Genomic DNA, 15,509 nt, shown 5'->3' with positions numbered 1-15,509 from the left:
TTGTATTTCAGATCATTGGAACAATCCCACTTATGCCAAATACAGTGTCATCAAATCAAGTAGGTGGTGGAGCTCAGGGATTTCATGTGCAGCCAATTACACCACAGCTGCTGACTAATGCCCAGGGACAAATCATTGCTACTGTAATAGGAAATCAGATTTTGCCAGTGATTAATACCCAGGGTATAACTCTTTCACCGCTCAAATCTGGACAACAGGTATTATGTTTTTCTTTTAAGTATGTGTGCCTTGCCCTAATATAAAGGACTATTAAAAATACTTAGCTGTTACTTATTTATTCTATAAATGAATAATTTCATTATTCTTCTGCCATCGTGATGTTGATCTTCATCTAAAAAGGTTCATTTGCATATTTCAGCAGTGATGCATTGGGAGACATCTCGGAGCTCACTCCAACCTGAGTTATCGCAAATACTTTCTGTTCTAACTTTTGTTTTCCATAGCATTTTAGTAAGGGGGCTTTTTGGACCATTGTAGCCCCTTGCACACTCCAATGAGTTCTGGTTCACCATGAGCTTGCTGGGTAGTCTGTACCTCTGGCTACAATTGTGATTCTCTAACTATGAAATCAACTCAAACTGGCTAACACTCTTACTTTGCAGGGTTGGGATTAAGCTCAGGCCTGAATACTACATGGTGTTTGCATGTTCTATCCATGTTTGTGCAAATGTCAGCCTGGCACTATAATTTTCTGCCACATCCCCAAAAATACTGGTAGGCTAATTGGTTTCAGCCTAAGAAATCAACTCTAAACTGTAGCAGGTGTGGACTGATCAAGACACATTCACACATCCCAGATTAGTGCAGGTCAATGAGTGCTCTCCAAACAGTTGCTGCTCCCTTTAACTACCCATGCACTTTAAAGGAAACCAGAGCTCTTATAAAGGAAATGTTTTATAAATACCTGGGGCTTCCTCCAGCCCCACATGCATGGATTGCTCCCACGCCGCCGTCCTCAGTCTTCCCGCAGCTCTGATACCAGGACATGTCACTTCAGCAAGTCGGTCCAGTCTACACAGGAGAAGTGCGCCCTCTATGTATCTCTCCAGCCCCTGCTGGAGAGATGCGCAAACAGAGTGCTTCACTAATGTCAGACTGATGGAAGTGTGGGGACCCGGTATCAGAGCTGCGGGAAGACTGATGACAGCAGCATGGGAGCGATCCGTGTGTATGGGGCTGGAGGAAGCCCCAGGTATGTATAAAATGTTTCCTTTATAAGAGCTCTGGTACACTTTAAAAACCAGCTGGCTGCCTGTTCTTCAACTGTTAATTATCCCTTGACCAAATCATAGACTGCTACTGGGGAACTACAGGTACCAGTATGTCCTACTGTGATCATGTACTGTATGTGTCATATATGGAATTATATTTCATCTTTACAAAGAAATGCTGGTAATTGTAAATCTTCCAGTGGTTTATAAGGTTCTTACAAAGGTGCAATAATGGATAATGGTTCTTGTATAAGTGATAATTATTAAAGAGGATCTGTATTAAGAAAAAATGCCCCTCATCTCGGGAGGAGGAAGCCTCTGGATCCTATTGAGGCTTCCCCCCCGTCCTCCTCCAACCCACAGAGCTCACAATCTAATCCCTACCATAGTTAAAGTGTAATAACGTCAATATAGGATTGTTTAGGGCAAACCAGTAGCCTTATTAGTAGGTTTTAGGGATATTGGGGAATATGAAGTGCCTAAATGAATTCCGGGGGAAGATAGTAGCTCCATGCAGATTTTTCCCTAGCCAATGTTTAATCCTAGGACTCAGTATTAGTGCTATCCAGTATACCTCTATTCCGCTCAAATCTATCTGTTCACGCATGTTGTGGTGATATATTGGGGTGCTTATGATGTAAGGATAACAGGAACATATTCTTTCATTTTTCTGCCTGTGTTCCATGGAGGGAGCTGTTGCCTTTGATTGCTTGGGCAAGGAAGTGGGTATTGTCTTGACCATATGAAGTGCTTTGAGTTTCTGCTAATGGGATTATCTGCCTGGCTTTTTGAACTCAGGAGACGGCCCATTGTCTCAATACACAAAGCAAGCCTAGTCAGGAAAAGTCTAACACATGTCAACTTGTGGTGAAGAAACCCAAACATACCCTGTACATTACATCTATTGGAAGGGGGTTGGAAATCTCTGCAGACTTTAAAAACGGAGACAGGAAAAAGCCTTAATCAAGTTTTCACCTGGAATTGAAAAGCCTCACTTAACAATCTCTTGATGTATAGACATTGTAACCTGGGGAAATTGGGCTAAGAAAGTCTTTTGTTGGGTGTGGGTACTATAGGGATGTTGGATCTCTGGAAAAGGAATTGTTTTGAAATCTGTAAGTGTCAACAGGATATTTGTTGTTCTCAAGATTATGACAAGCGTTCGGTGATGTCACAAACGGGGAAAGTGCATTAGTTCCTGGGGGCTGGACATTAAATGCCCCAGGGGACACTTCGGACTATTTAAGCTGACCCAGGACAGCCATCGGTATCTGCTCTTGGAGATAGCGCATAGCTAGAGTTGATCTCGACTTCTGGTCGAACAAGCGGCATGCTCCTGCCGACAACGTTGAGACCTTCAAGTTGGTAACGTTTTTAATCCCCATTTTTATTTTTACGCAAGTATCCGTGTGTATCTTTGTAACTTTTATCTTTGTAACTTTTATCTTGTAACTATTTTTACTTTGTTTTTTTGTAATCTTTTGTATATATTAAGTTCTGCATTGTTCTATGTTTTTCTGGAATATTAAATTATTATTTAATAAGCTTGACTTCTGCCGTACTAAACTAACACTCATAGCCTAAAGGAGACTGCAGTGTAGCTGTGTATAAGTCCGTGCCTAGTTGTATGTTTGAGCAACACTACCATATGAAATTGTAATTGCATTGTGTGTGCGGGGGCGTTTGTCATAAATTGGCCTAAAGCGCGCAGCTGACCCAACGTACGAAACGCCAGTGCGAGTAGCTAACAGTATCGTTCGGAACGACTGTTAGTGGTTTTGCTGCACGACAGTGTAACTTGCATTACAAGTCAGTGTCTGATTGTGCTGTGTTACTGTACAACTGTACTGTGTGTGTGGGTGCGTGGCGTTCTCGTATTCGGCCTAAGCGCAAAGCTGACCCAAATATGAAAACGCGGAGTGCGCACTGAGGACTCGACAGCAGAGTGGAAGTGTCTAGCGAACCGCTAGTGGTGGCAGTGGGAAGTGTTTGAGGGGTTCCAGCCTTGTTTGTAGCTTAAATAAGGCTGTTCCCCGCTTAATCTGGTCACTTGGGGATCCGCAAGACCAAATCCCGGCTTGCACACAATTTTTATTGGCCCCACATGGGGACAGATATTGCCGATTTTTGCCGGTCTTGTGTCGCATGTCAGCGGGTCGGCAAAGCAGGTGACACAGACAAAGCCCCACTGAGGCCCTTGCCCATCATAGAGGAGCCCTTCCAAAGGGTTGCTCTGGACATAATTGGGCCTCTAGCAATACCCAGCAGCACAGGGAAACGTTTCATTCTTACGGTGGTCGATTATGCCACTCGCTACCCTGAAGCTGTAGCCCTGAGCTCCATATGGGCAGACAAGGTTGCGGACGCATTGGTGCGCATTTTCTCACGGGTCGGGTTTCCCCGTGAAATGCTCACCGATCACGGCCTGCAATTCATGTCGCGCCTAATGGAATGCCTTTGTAAACAAATGCAGGTAGAACACATCATGGCCAGCCCTTACCACCCCCAGACAAATGGGTTATGTGAGCGGTTCAATGGTACTCTAAAACAGATGCTAAGGGTGTTTGTTGAATCGCAAGGGAGAGACTGGGAGCGATACCTGCCCCACTTACTGTTTGCTTATCGTGAGGTGCCCCAGGCATCCACCGGGTTCTCGCCCTTTGAGCTCTTATATGGGAGGAGGGTACGCGGACCCCTCGATCTCATTCGAGAGGTCTGGGAGGGGCAGGATATGGGTCCCGGGGTCTCCATAGTGGAATACGTTCTAAAGTTCCGGGAAAAGATGGACACCCTGGTGGGGTTAGTGCGAGAGAATCTGACTCAAGTCCAGGCCACCCAGAAGCAGTGGTATGACCACGGGGCTAGGGAGAGAGTTTATGAGGTAGGTCGCAAGGTATGGGTCCTAAACCCGATGCAACAGAATAAACTGCAGGCCGCTTGGGATGGGCCCTATACCATACATAGGAAGATTAGTGATGTGACCTATGTGGTCGCGCTGGATGACCGAGGTAAGCAGCTGAAAACATACCATGTAAATATGTTAAAGGAACATCATGCTAGAACCGCTTGCGCTCTCCCTGTCTGCAGTTTGCTACCGGACGGTGAAGCAGAGGCCCTGGTTGACATCCTGGCCTCCACCCAGGAAACCGACTCTGTTACCGAGGTGCAGATCAATCCGGAGTTGACAGCAGAGCAGCAGGCTGGGCTATCTGATGTGCTGACCCTTTACCGTGGTACCTTTACAGCCCGCCCTGGTCTGACCAGCCTGGCTGTACACCATGTTGACACCGGAAATAACAAGCCGGTTAGACAGTCAGCCTATAGAGTCTCCCCTGAGGTTCAGGCCCACATCAGCAAGGAGATTGAGAAAATGCTGTCACTAGGGGTGATCCAACGGTCGCACAGCGCATGGGCATCACCTGTAGTGCTAGTACCCAAACGGGACCAGACCACTCGGTTCTGTGTAGATTATCGAAAACTAAATTTGATAACTGCGTCAGATGCTTACCCAATGCCGAGGGTCGACAAATTGTTAGATAAGCTAGCTGGCGCGCAATATCTAACAATCGTGGATTTGAGTCGGGGATACTCTAACAGCTGAGGCACGGGAGAGGTCTGCCTTTATCACCCCCTCAGGTCTGTTTGAATTTAATGTAATGCCTTTTGGAATAAAAAACGCCCCGGCCACCTTCCAACGGGTTGTAAATGGTCTCCTGGAAGGTTTGGAACACTGCGCTGTCGCCTACCTGGATGACATCGCCCTGTTTAGCTCCAACTGGAACGACCACTTAGCGCAGCTGTCACAGGTTTTGGGGCGCATCACTGCAGCAGGACTAACAGTCAAGCCTAGCAAGTGTCAGATCGGCATGAAACAGGTACAGTACCTGGGACATGTGGTGGGGGGGGGAGAGCTTCGTCCAGATACTGGGAAGGTAGATGCCATTGTGTCCTGGCCCACCCCCCAAACGAAGAAACAGATGCAGTCCTTCTTAGGAACGGCTGGGTACTATAGAAAGTTTGTCCCCAACTACAGTGCCCTCGCCAAGCCATTGACAGATCTCACCAAAAAGAAGCTGCCCAAGCAGATTCTCTGGATGCCAGAATGTGAACAGTCATTCACAGCTCTGAAGAGGGCCCTAGCCAGCCCTCCCGTGTTGCAAGCGCCAGACTTCAGCCGACGGTTTGTGGTCCAGACGGACGCCTCAGCCTTTGGCCTAGGTGCTGTGTTAAGCCAGGTAAACCAGACTGGGGAAGAACATCCGATTCTGTATTTAAGTCGGAAGCTGCTACCCTGGGAGGTAGCCTACGCCACCATAGAGAAAGAGTGCTTGGCAATTGTATGGGCCCTACAAAAGCTGCAGCACTACCTCTATGGTCGCGTATTCACGGTCGTCACCGACCACAACTCTCTTAGTTGGTTACATCGGGTTTCTGGTGACAATGGAAAATTGCTGAGATGGAGCTTGGTTCTCCAACAATATAGCTTCACTATTCAACATAGGAAGGGGAGCAATCATGGGAATGCGGATGGGCTGTCCCGTCAAGCAGAACCAACAGTGTAGGTGCTGGCAGGATGATCTGGGAAGATCGTCTGCCTTGCACCAAGTTAACGGTGGAGGTGTGGTGATATATTGGGGTGCTTATAATGTAAGGATAACAGGAACATATTCTTTCATTTTTCTGCCTGTGTTCCATGGAGGGAGCTGTTGCCTTTGATTGCTTGCGGCAAGGAAGTGGGTATTGTCTTGACCATATGAAGTGCTTTGAGTTTCTGCTAATGGGATTATCTGCCTGGCTTTTTGAACTCAGGAGACGGCCCATTGTCTCAATACACAAAGCAAGCCTAGTCAGGAAAAGTCTAACACATGTCAACTTGTGGTGAAGAAACCCAAACATACCCTGTACATTACATCTATTGGAAGGGGGTTGGAAATCTCTGCAGACTTTAAAAACGGAGACAGGAAAAAGCCTTAATCAAGTTTTCACCTGGAATTGAAAAGCCTCACTTAACAATCTCTTGATGTATAGACATTGTAACCTGGGGAAATTGGGCTAAGGAAGTCTTTTGTTGGGTGTGGGTACTATAGTGGATGTTGGATCTCTGGAAAAGGAATTGCTTTGAAATCTGTAAGTGTCAACAGGATATTTGTTGTTCTCAAGATTATGACAAGCGTTCAGTGATGTCACAAACGGGGAAAGTGCATTAGTTCCTGGGGGCTGGACATTAAATGCCCCAGGGGACACTTCGGACTATTTAAGCTGACCCAGGACAGCCACCGGTATCTGCTCTTGGAGATAGCGCATAGCTAGAGTTGATCTCGACTTCTGGTCGAACAAGCGGCATGCTCCTGCCGACAACGTTGAGACCTTCAAGTTGGTAACGTTTTTAATCCCCATTTTTATTTTTACGCAAGTATCCGTGTGTATCTTTGTAACTTTTATCTTTGTAACTTTTATCTTGTAACTATTTTTACTTTGTTTTTTTGTAATCTTTTGTTCTATGTTTTTCTGGAATATTAAATTATTATTTAATAAGCTTGACTTCTGCCGTACTAAACTAACACTCATAGCCTAAAGGAGTCTGCATTGTAGCTGTGTATAAGTCCGTGCCTAGTTGCATTGCATTGTGTGTGTGGGGGCGTTTTTCATACGTTGGCCTAAAGCGCGCAGCTGACTCAACGTACGAAACGCCAGTGCGAGTAGCTAACAGTATCGTTCGGAACGACTGTTAGTGGTTTTGCTGCACGACAGTGTAACTTGCATTACAAGTCAGTGTCTGATTGTGCTGTGTTACTGTACAACTGTACTGTGTGTGTGGGTGCGTGGCATTCTCGTATTCGGCCTAAGCGCAAAGCTGACCCAAATACGAAAACGCGGAGTGCGCGCTGAGGACTCGACAGCAGAGTGGAAGTGTCTAGCGAACCGCTAGTGGTGGCAGTGAGAGGTGTTCTGAGGGGTCCCAGCCTTGTTTTAGCTTGACTAAGGCTGCTTCCCCTCTCAGTCTGGTCAAACCCGCAGTCGGGAACCGTATACGCAGGCGTGCCGCGGGCCGGTTCCTGACACATGTCATCAATTCTGACCCTCTACCACCCTTCCTCCCTCCATTCTACTTCTTTTATCATGTCTCACTTACCCTACCAACAAACTGTACTTATCTCCAGAATGGGTTATGAATTGCTAAACTATTTTACCATCTGACTATGTCAGCCCTTCAATGTCATGATATACCCACTCCAGTACCATCCTAACAGGCAGTAACATATCTGCATATCCCATAATGCTTGTGAAAAAGTATGCTGGAATCAGGTATGCCTGATCCACCAGGCCATACAGGTGGTCGCCTGGAGCAATGTGCAGGGAGGGGGGAGTTGCAGCCACAGGAGTGGGGGGGGGGGGGGGCACGGCCACCTTTCACCTATGTGTCCCAAGGTGGTAAACTGCCTTGCACCGTCTGATCGATGCCGCACCAGTTCACCAACTGCAGCCCATAACCGGCTGCAGCCTGCAGCTCACCTTGCTTATTTCCTGGTGAAATGCTGCTGCATTATGATTATTTTCATGAGGTGCGCCACAAGGGTTGGGGGTGGGCTGGTGTGTCACCACAGGTTTTCTCACCTGAAGAGACAATATGCCTAGAGGCGCCTCTGCTCCTGAATGATGGAGACACATTCACACATCCCAGATTAGTGCAGCTCAATAAGTGCTCTCCAAGCAGTCGCTGCTCCCTTTAACTACCCATGCACTTTAAAAGCCATGCAGGAAAAAATATGGCAATTTACAAATATTAGCTTATTCATTCATCTAAAACAGGTATACAGATTAGTAGTAATTAGCAAAAAATCTAACATTCAACTACACACTAAGATTTGAATATTCTTGAAGAGCAGTGATGCTTGGCTGTCTCCATCCACGAATTTGGCAACCACGGCCATTGTTAAAAAAAAAAATCTGCCTCCGGCTTGATTGGTTCCGAATTATGAAATGCGTCCACGCCACAACGCCGATTTTCAGTCGTGAATGAGGCAATCACGGCCGGATCCATGGCCGAATCCAGATTTTCTTTTAACGTTAATAGCAAAGCCCCCATACATACTACAATCCCCCAAATTGCATGGATTATAAAGGTGATAAGGGGCTACAACTTAAACAAAAAAAATGCAAAAAATAATTTTTTGGTTTTGAGAAAATGGATTTTAAAGTGATATCAACACTTTAAGTGGGGCTATTAATTGGTAATAAGTGGTTTTAAACTGGGGAATACACGTTAAGCAATCACAGAGGTGAAGGTGAGTCCCAATGGCACTTGGCGGTGATGGTACCACTGGAGGAGGATGAGTGGCTGACGCCAAAAAGACCCAGAGAGGTTTTTGTAATTTTTTTTTTTTTGGGGGGGGGGGGGGTTGCAGCAATTAGCAATAACATAACAGCAGAGTTGTCAGTGAACCCGGGCAGTGTGAACCTAGAGTGTAGTAGCGACTGAGTCAGGAGGTCAAAGCGGCCGGTCAGTGCGGCAGTACAGAAGGACCATGGCAACTCACTGGTAGTACCATAGTGTAATAATGCTGCCCAAAAAATTAAATGCGTCCGGTGACCCGGGCAGTGTGAACGCAGAGTGTAGTAGCGAATGAATCAGGAGGACAAAGCGGCCAGTCAGTGCGGCAGCACAGAAGGACCATGGCAACTCACTGGTAGTAGCACAGTGTAATAGTGCTGCACAAAAAATTAGATGCGTCAGTGGACCCGGGCAGTGTGAACACAAAGTGTAGCAATGACTGAGTTAGGAGAACAAAGCGGGCGGTCAATTCGGCAGCACAGAAGGACCATGGCAACTCACTAGTAGTACCACAGCCGAAAAATGAACCAAGGTAGACAGGTGTAACGATCGGTGTCAGCACACAGAGATCTCTGATTATTGGTGATCTGCAGCATCACCAATAATACAGATGCTATACCTGATTATATGGTGATCTGCAGAATCACCAATAATACTAGTATAGCCTGACACGTGACAACCAGTGGAGGATCGTGTTTGGGTGTAACAGTAATTCAGATGAGAGAGCTTACCCAAGGAGCGGGTGACTCAGCCTGCAGCTGATGCTCACCTAATGGCGGGGTGAGTCAGACAGTACTGCAGGCAAGAGGGCTAATGTGTATAATACAATAATGCTGGATAACTGATCACCTGTGGAGCAAGTGATTCAGAGTGTACTGCAGCCCGGTAGTGTTTTGGTGCACAGTATAAGGAGAGAACCACAGTAGTGCTGAACTCAGGCTCCCCTGAAGAACAGGTGGAGATGACTGTCTTGCAGCCTAGGAGTAGTTGATACAATTGGTGCTGTAACCCAGTTTGATTCAGGCATTACTGCAGCCTAAACTAGAGTGAGACAGACAGTACTGTAGCCTAATAGCAAGTGACACAGATAGTACTGCAGCCTAATGGCAAGTGACACAGATAGTACTGCAGCCTAATGACAAGTGACACAGATAGTACTGCAGCCTAATGGCAAGTGACACAGATAGTACTGCAGCCTAGGATACCTGAGGAGCAGGTATCCCGACTAGAAGGCAGTATCCTACACCTAGTGGCAGGGCCCACCAGTGCGGGTAGAGAGGTCAGACAGGCAGAGTTGAAAATGAGCGGACAGACAAAGTACAGAATCGGAAGACTGATTCAACGTCAGGGACAGGCAGGGTCGGCAACGTGAATCAGATAGACTGAGGTACAAAATCGACAAACTGAAGAATAGTCAGAGGAAGCAATAGGTCATAACAAATAAACAATGCACTAGTACTTTAAAGCTATCAACAGAATATAGCTAAGTGTGAATTCCCAGCTCCAGCTGGTTCTAACACACTTTGGGAACTGACTGGGGTCTGAGCGCTAACACAATATAGCATTCACAACAGCAGACACGGAGCTACTAACAGGCCTGCTCTATATATACCCAGCAAGCTCCACAGCGCCGCCCCAATCCCTCAGCCAATCCGGATGCCAGCTGGAGTCAGCTGACGGCAGGATCAGCTGACCCCCTCTTAGCTGCATAAAGGTCCTGTCGCTCTGCTCACGCGCGCGCGTAGCCCTTAACCTGTGAGCAATGGAAGGACCAGGCATAACTTGAGCATTTAACCGCGCGGCAGAGGCCGCCGGCTGATATGCTGAGATAGCTGCCATGCCGCTTGTCTCCGCGGCGGCATCTCCGCTATTCCTTACAGCAGGTAGTAACTTTCTTTAGAAAGTCAGGCATGGTTAACACATTGCAGCAGCCACTTCATGTCCCCCTGTGTCTGACAATAGGGGCCAGGAAGGCAGCGCAACATGTGCACACCCAGGGGAAACAAGTGGGCCTTGGCAACAAGATCTTCATCGTCCTCTTAGTACCATATCACATGCCTGTCCTCTTCCTGTGCCGTGTCGTTCTCCCCAAGCCGCCATCCCCATACAACGCCTGTGGCGCTCTGCTCCTCCTCCTCAGCATTCAGGTTAGGGACCTCCAACTCCTTCACCTCCTCCACTACCTGTGAGCCCTCTTGTGCTGCCCTCTGCTCCTTATCCAGCTGCCTCAGGGCTGCCTCCCCATGCTCAATTAAATTGCACATTGCCTGGTCCAGCAGGCAAACCATGGGCATCCACTGACACACGGAGGCCCGCACCTCGCTCCTCGCTGACCATCTTGCTTGCCTCCAGGAAGGGAGTCAGCACCAGGCATACTTGCTGCATCAGTGTCCACTGAGTTGCACTGATGATGGGGACTTGCTGTTTGCTGGGGACACTTGGGCCAAAGGGTGGCCACTAATGATCCAATCTTTTTCATCCAATCTTACCAAATCTATGTAGTAGAAGACTAAACTGATGGAATATATTAATTGGATACTATAGGCAGTTCCCTTATATTAGATAGAAATGGTAAGATTGGATGAAAAAGATTGGATCATTAGTGGCCACCATAACATGTAGGCCCTAAAGGTGGCCACACACGATACAATAAAATGATCCGATTTTACAGTAATTCGATAAATAACATTGGATTTCCAGAGAAATCGAAAGCTTTTTTTTTTTTCATTCGAGCAAGAAATCCGATCACATTTCCCGTTTTTATTCGATAAAAGTTGATCAGGGGTACTGGATTCTTCTGATCAATTTTTATGAAACTTGAATGTTGTGTGTTAGATTCTCAGTTTGTTAATATATACACCCAAGCAACTTTCTCAGAGTTTCCAATCATTTTTATCATAATTGAGGAAAAATTTAACATACGTGTGTGGTACATTGTATCATAAGGGCCAGGGAAAAGGGGGGAAGAGGACAGACAATCAATTTCATTCCCAATTTTCACTTGGTATTTACAACCCAACCGCCACAATTGTATATCAATTGATAAGCCGTGACCTAGTTGTCGTGAAAAAAGTATTAATTTATTTATTGTATGTGACCCATCAAGGCATAAAATGGTGTACAGGACACAATTAAAACCAACAGTGCTTTTGTACACACATGCATCAGGGCGCCCACCAGACTCACCACATAATGTGCTACCACACACACTAACCAACCTAAGGGCATAAAGGAAGGATTATCAAATTCATATTCTCCCAGGTAGAGTCACATTGAGCTAAAGCAATGGCAGATTGATGTCGGCAGCATGCATCACAATAAGTCCTGCGCCATGCAGAAAAGCTTGTAAGATGGTAAAGCAATGATGTAAGCAAACACATGCAAGGCAGTCCCGTTCCCTAAACTGCAATTATAGGACTCATTGCATACTCACGACTCCATAGTCCTCATCGGATTCCTGGGGATAATGAAATCCCATCCTTATATATGCGCACATCAGGGACCCCTGTGTAGTCCACACACTTAGTCTCCTCTCTTCGGCCAAAAGCTCCCAGTGATTAGGATTCCAATCCCCGATCCATGAAACACACCCACACTACCGACTGCTTTGACTGTTCAGACTTTCGGGCACAGGAGCACAGACCGTCCCTGTACATCCACCATCTAAAGAAAATGTGGATCCGGTTTTCAGCTTCACATCAGGCTTGTAGGTTGAGCGTGCGGGCAGGCAGGCGGGCTTGTTCGCCCTTAACATCCAGCCATGTCACAATCCATAAGCTGGGGAACCCGGAGAGGGACTCGTGGCAGGTCCGAGGAGCGGCAGGACGCAGTTGAGCCGACTAGTTTCGACCGGTACTTCCGGTCTTCATCGGGGCGTGGCTTACTTGTGGGGGGCTTAGAATAAGTATCCCTCTAGCTCCTCCCATTGCACGCTAGTTGGTAAAAAGTGTTGCCGACATATTTGTCTGGGCTAGAAACCCCGACTGAGCTCTCCTGTTCCGCTGCAGCATCGACACCAAAAGCACAACAAACCAGCCAATAGAGGTAGGCAGCAGAACGGGACATTTCCAAACAGACAGTCGCCCACTGTGAATATCCCTTCTAGAGACAGAATGTGCACAAATCCATTGTATCATTGATTATATGTAGCCTTTGCAGTTTTAGCCACCATGAAACCAAATACAGGGGTGGGGGGGGGAGGGGAAGGGAGGGGAGTAGGGGGGGGGGAAGGGGGGGTGACAAGAAAGGGGGGGAGGGGGGAGAGAAGGGGGGGAGAAGGAAAGAATTGGGGGGGGCGGAAAAGCTTATTTCGGGGGCAAAGTATATTTTATACATTTTTTGATAATTTTTTCCCCCTCATTGACGGTAAACATAGCATGTGTGGTACATTGGTCAGATTTTTGAAATGTTGCAATCAGTCAGAGAAATTGATTGCAATCCTTGAATTGAACAGATATTTAAAAAATTGTATGGTGTGTGGCCACCTTAAGATCCAGCCTGTGCTGACACAGCCGCTCCAACATGGGCCAAGTTGAATTCCAGCAAGATGGCATATCTATTATCAGGTGGTAAGGCTTGCCATATTGCTGCTGTAAGGTGGACAGGAGTACAGAGGCAGTGGCTGAGTGGCAGAAAAACCGTACCACCTCCCGGGCATTTTGCAGCAGGTCGTTCATCCCCTGGTAGGTGCGCAGAAAGTACTGCAACACAAGACTCAGCACCTGGGCCAAGCAGGGGATGTGTTGGAGGTTTTCCTGCTGCACTGCAGCCACCAGGATGAGCAGCTGAAGCCAAAAAGATGTTATATATAGATACTAGCTGATTGCCCGGCGTTGCCCGGGAATGTATTTGGCTAGTGTTGGCTCTGCCCACTTTTTCTAACCCTAACACACAATTACTCAATGACCAAGTTTGTGAGCTTTGCGGTCTTTGGAATCAATAATTTGCATTGAAATGAAAAAAATTCTGATTGGCTGTTTGTGGCTCCACCCCCTTTTCTGAATTTGAACCCCAGTCACCCAATGACCAACTGTAGCATGTTTGAGGCCTGTGCCATTAACAGTGCAAAAATGGCAGCAATTAAATATTCCCCTTGAGAAGCAATAGGTGAAGTTTGATTCACTTTTGTTTGCTCCACCCACTTTTCTGAATATTAAACCCAGTCACCCAGTGACCAACTGTGCAAAGTTTGAGAGCCCTGCCATTAACAGTGTAAGAATGGCTGCAGTATACATTTTCCCAGTGAAATTTGTATTTGTCTGCGCCCACTAATGACCTGGAACTGCCTGCCCGTGTATGCATTTGACCGGTTTTGGCTCCGCCCACTTTTTCTAACCCTAACGCACAAACACTCAATGACCAAGTTTGTGAGCTTTGGCATCAATAATTTCTATATTCCCATAGAAATTAAACAAATCAGATTGGCTGTTTGTGGCTGCGCCCCTCTCCAACATTTGAATCCCAGTCACCCAATAACCAACTATAGCAAGTTTGAGGCATCTGCTATTACCAGTATAAAAATGGCAGCAATTTAAATATTCCCCTTGAAAATCAACAGGTGAATTTTGATTGGCTATGATAGGCTCCACCCACTTCCCTGAATATTTATCTCAGTCACCCAGTGACCATCTTGGCAAAGTTTGAGATCCCTGCCATTAACAGTGAAGAAGGGCTGCAGTTTACATTTTCCCAGTGAAATTTGTTATTGGCTCCGCCAACTTTTTGTAACCTGGACACACAGTCACTCAATGACCATGTTTGTAAGCTTTGGGTCCTTGGCATCAATAATTTGTATTTTCCCAGTGAAATGAAACACATCTGATTGGCGGTTTGTGGCTCTACCCAGGCATGGGCAAACTTGGCCCTCCAGCTGTTAAGGAACTACAAATGCCACAATGCATTTGCCTTTATGAGTGTGACTGTGGCTGTCAGACTCCTGCAATGCATTGTGGGACTTGTAGTTCCTCAACAGCTGGAGGGCCAAGTTTGCCCATGCCTGCTCTATCCCCTTTTCTGAATTTGAACCCCAGTGACCCAATGACCAACTGTATCATGTTTGAGGCTTGTGCCATTAACAGTGCAAGAATGGCAGCAATTTTAATATTCCCCTTGAAAATCAACTGGTGAATTCTGATTGGCTTTTTTAGGCTCCACCCACTTATCTGTATAATAATCTGTTTCATTAACAGTGCAAGAATGGTAGCAATGCAAATATTCCCCTTGAAAATCAAAAGATGAATTTTGATTGGCTGCTGTACGCTCCACCCACTTTCCTGAATATTAATCCTAGTCACCCAGTGGCCAACTGTGTCAAGTTTGAGAACCCTGCCAATAACAGAATGGCTGAAATCAATCTAACAAATATGATTGACTGTTTGTGCCTCCACCCCCTTTAGTGAATTTGGTCCCCAGTCACCCAATTACTGACTGTATCAGGTTTAAGGCCTCTGCCATTAACAGTGCAAGAATGGTAGCAATGCAAATATTCCCCTTGAAAATCAAAAGATGAATTTTGATTGGCTGTTGTAGGCTCCACCCACATTTCTGAATAATAATCCCAGGCACCCAGTGGCCAATTGTGTCAAGTTTGGGAACCCTGCCATGTAAAAAATTAGTTTCTGGCACCGCCCACTTTTTGTAACCTTGACATATAGTCACTCAATTACCAAGTTTATCAGCTTTGGGGTCCTTGGTATTAATACTTTGTATATCTGATTGGCTATTTGTGGCTCCACCCCTTTCTGAATTTAAACCCCAGTCACCCAGTAACCAACTGTACCAGGGTTGAGGCATCTGCTATTAACAGTATAAGAATGGTAGCAGTTTAAATATTCCCTTTGAAAATCAAAAGTTGAATTTTTTGATTGGCTGTTGTAGGCTCCACCCACTTTCCAAAATCTTAATCGCATTCACCTAATGACCAACTGTGCAAAGTTTGACAACCC

The 15,509-nt window shown here is 46.3% G+C and overlaps 1 protein-coding gene across 1 annotated transcript in view; it reads left to right on the top strand.

Annotated features, from left to right (window-relative positions):
- Window positions 1-15,509, top strand: part of POU6F2 (POU class 6 homeobox 2) — a 1,008,259-nt gene that overhangs the window by 410,938 nt on the left and 581,812 nt on the right. The window contains exon 3 of the mRNA XM_068238300.1: window positions 12-218. Within this exon, the coding sequence (XP_068094401.1) occupies window positions 12-218 (207 nt within the window). The remainder of the gene's footprint in view (window positions 1-11; window positions 219-15,509) is intronic.

Source organism: Hyperolius riggenbachi, chromosome 5 (assembly GCF_040937935.1).
Source record: "Hyperolius riggenbachi isolate aHypRig1 chromosome 5, aHypRig1.pri, whole genome shotgun sequence".
In the NCBI taxonomy this organism is placed as follows: domain Eukaryota; kingdom Metazoa; phylum Chordata; class Amphibia; order Anura; family Hyperoliidae; genus Hyperolius; species Hyperolius riggenbachi.
Note: the sequence above shows the minus strand (reverse complement) of the source record. Positions and strands in the feature narration are given on the sequence as shown.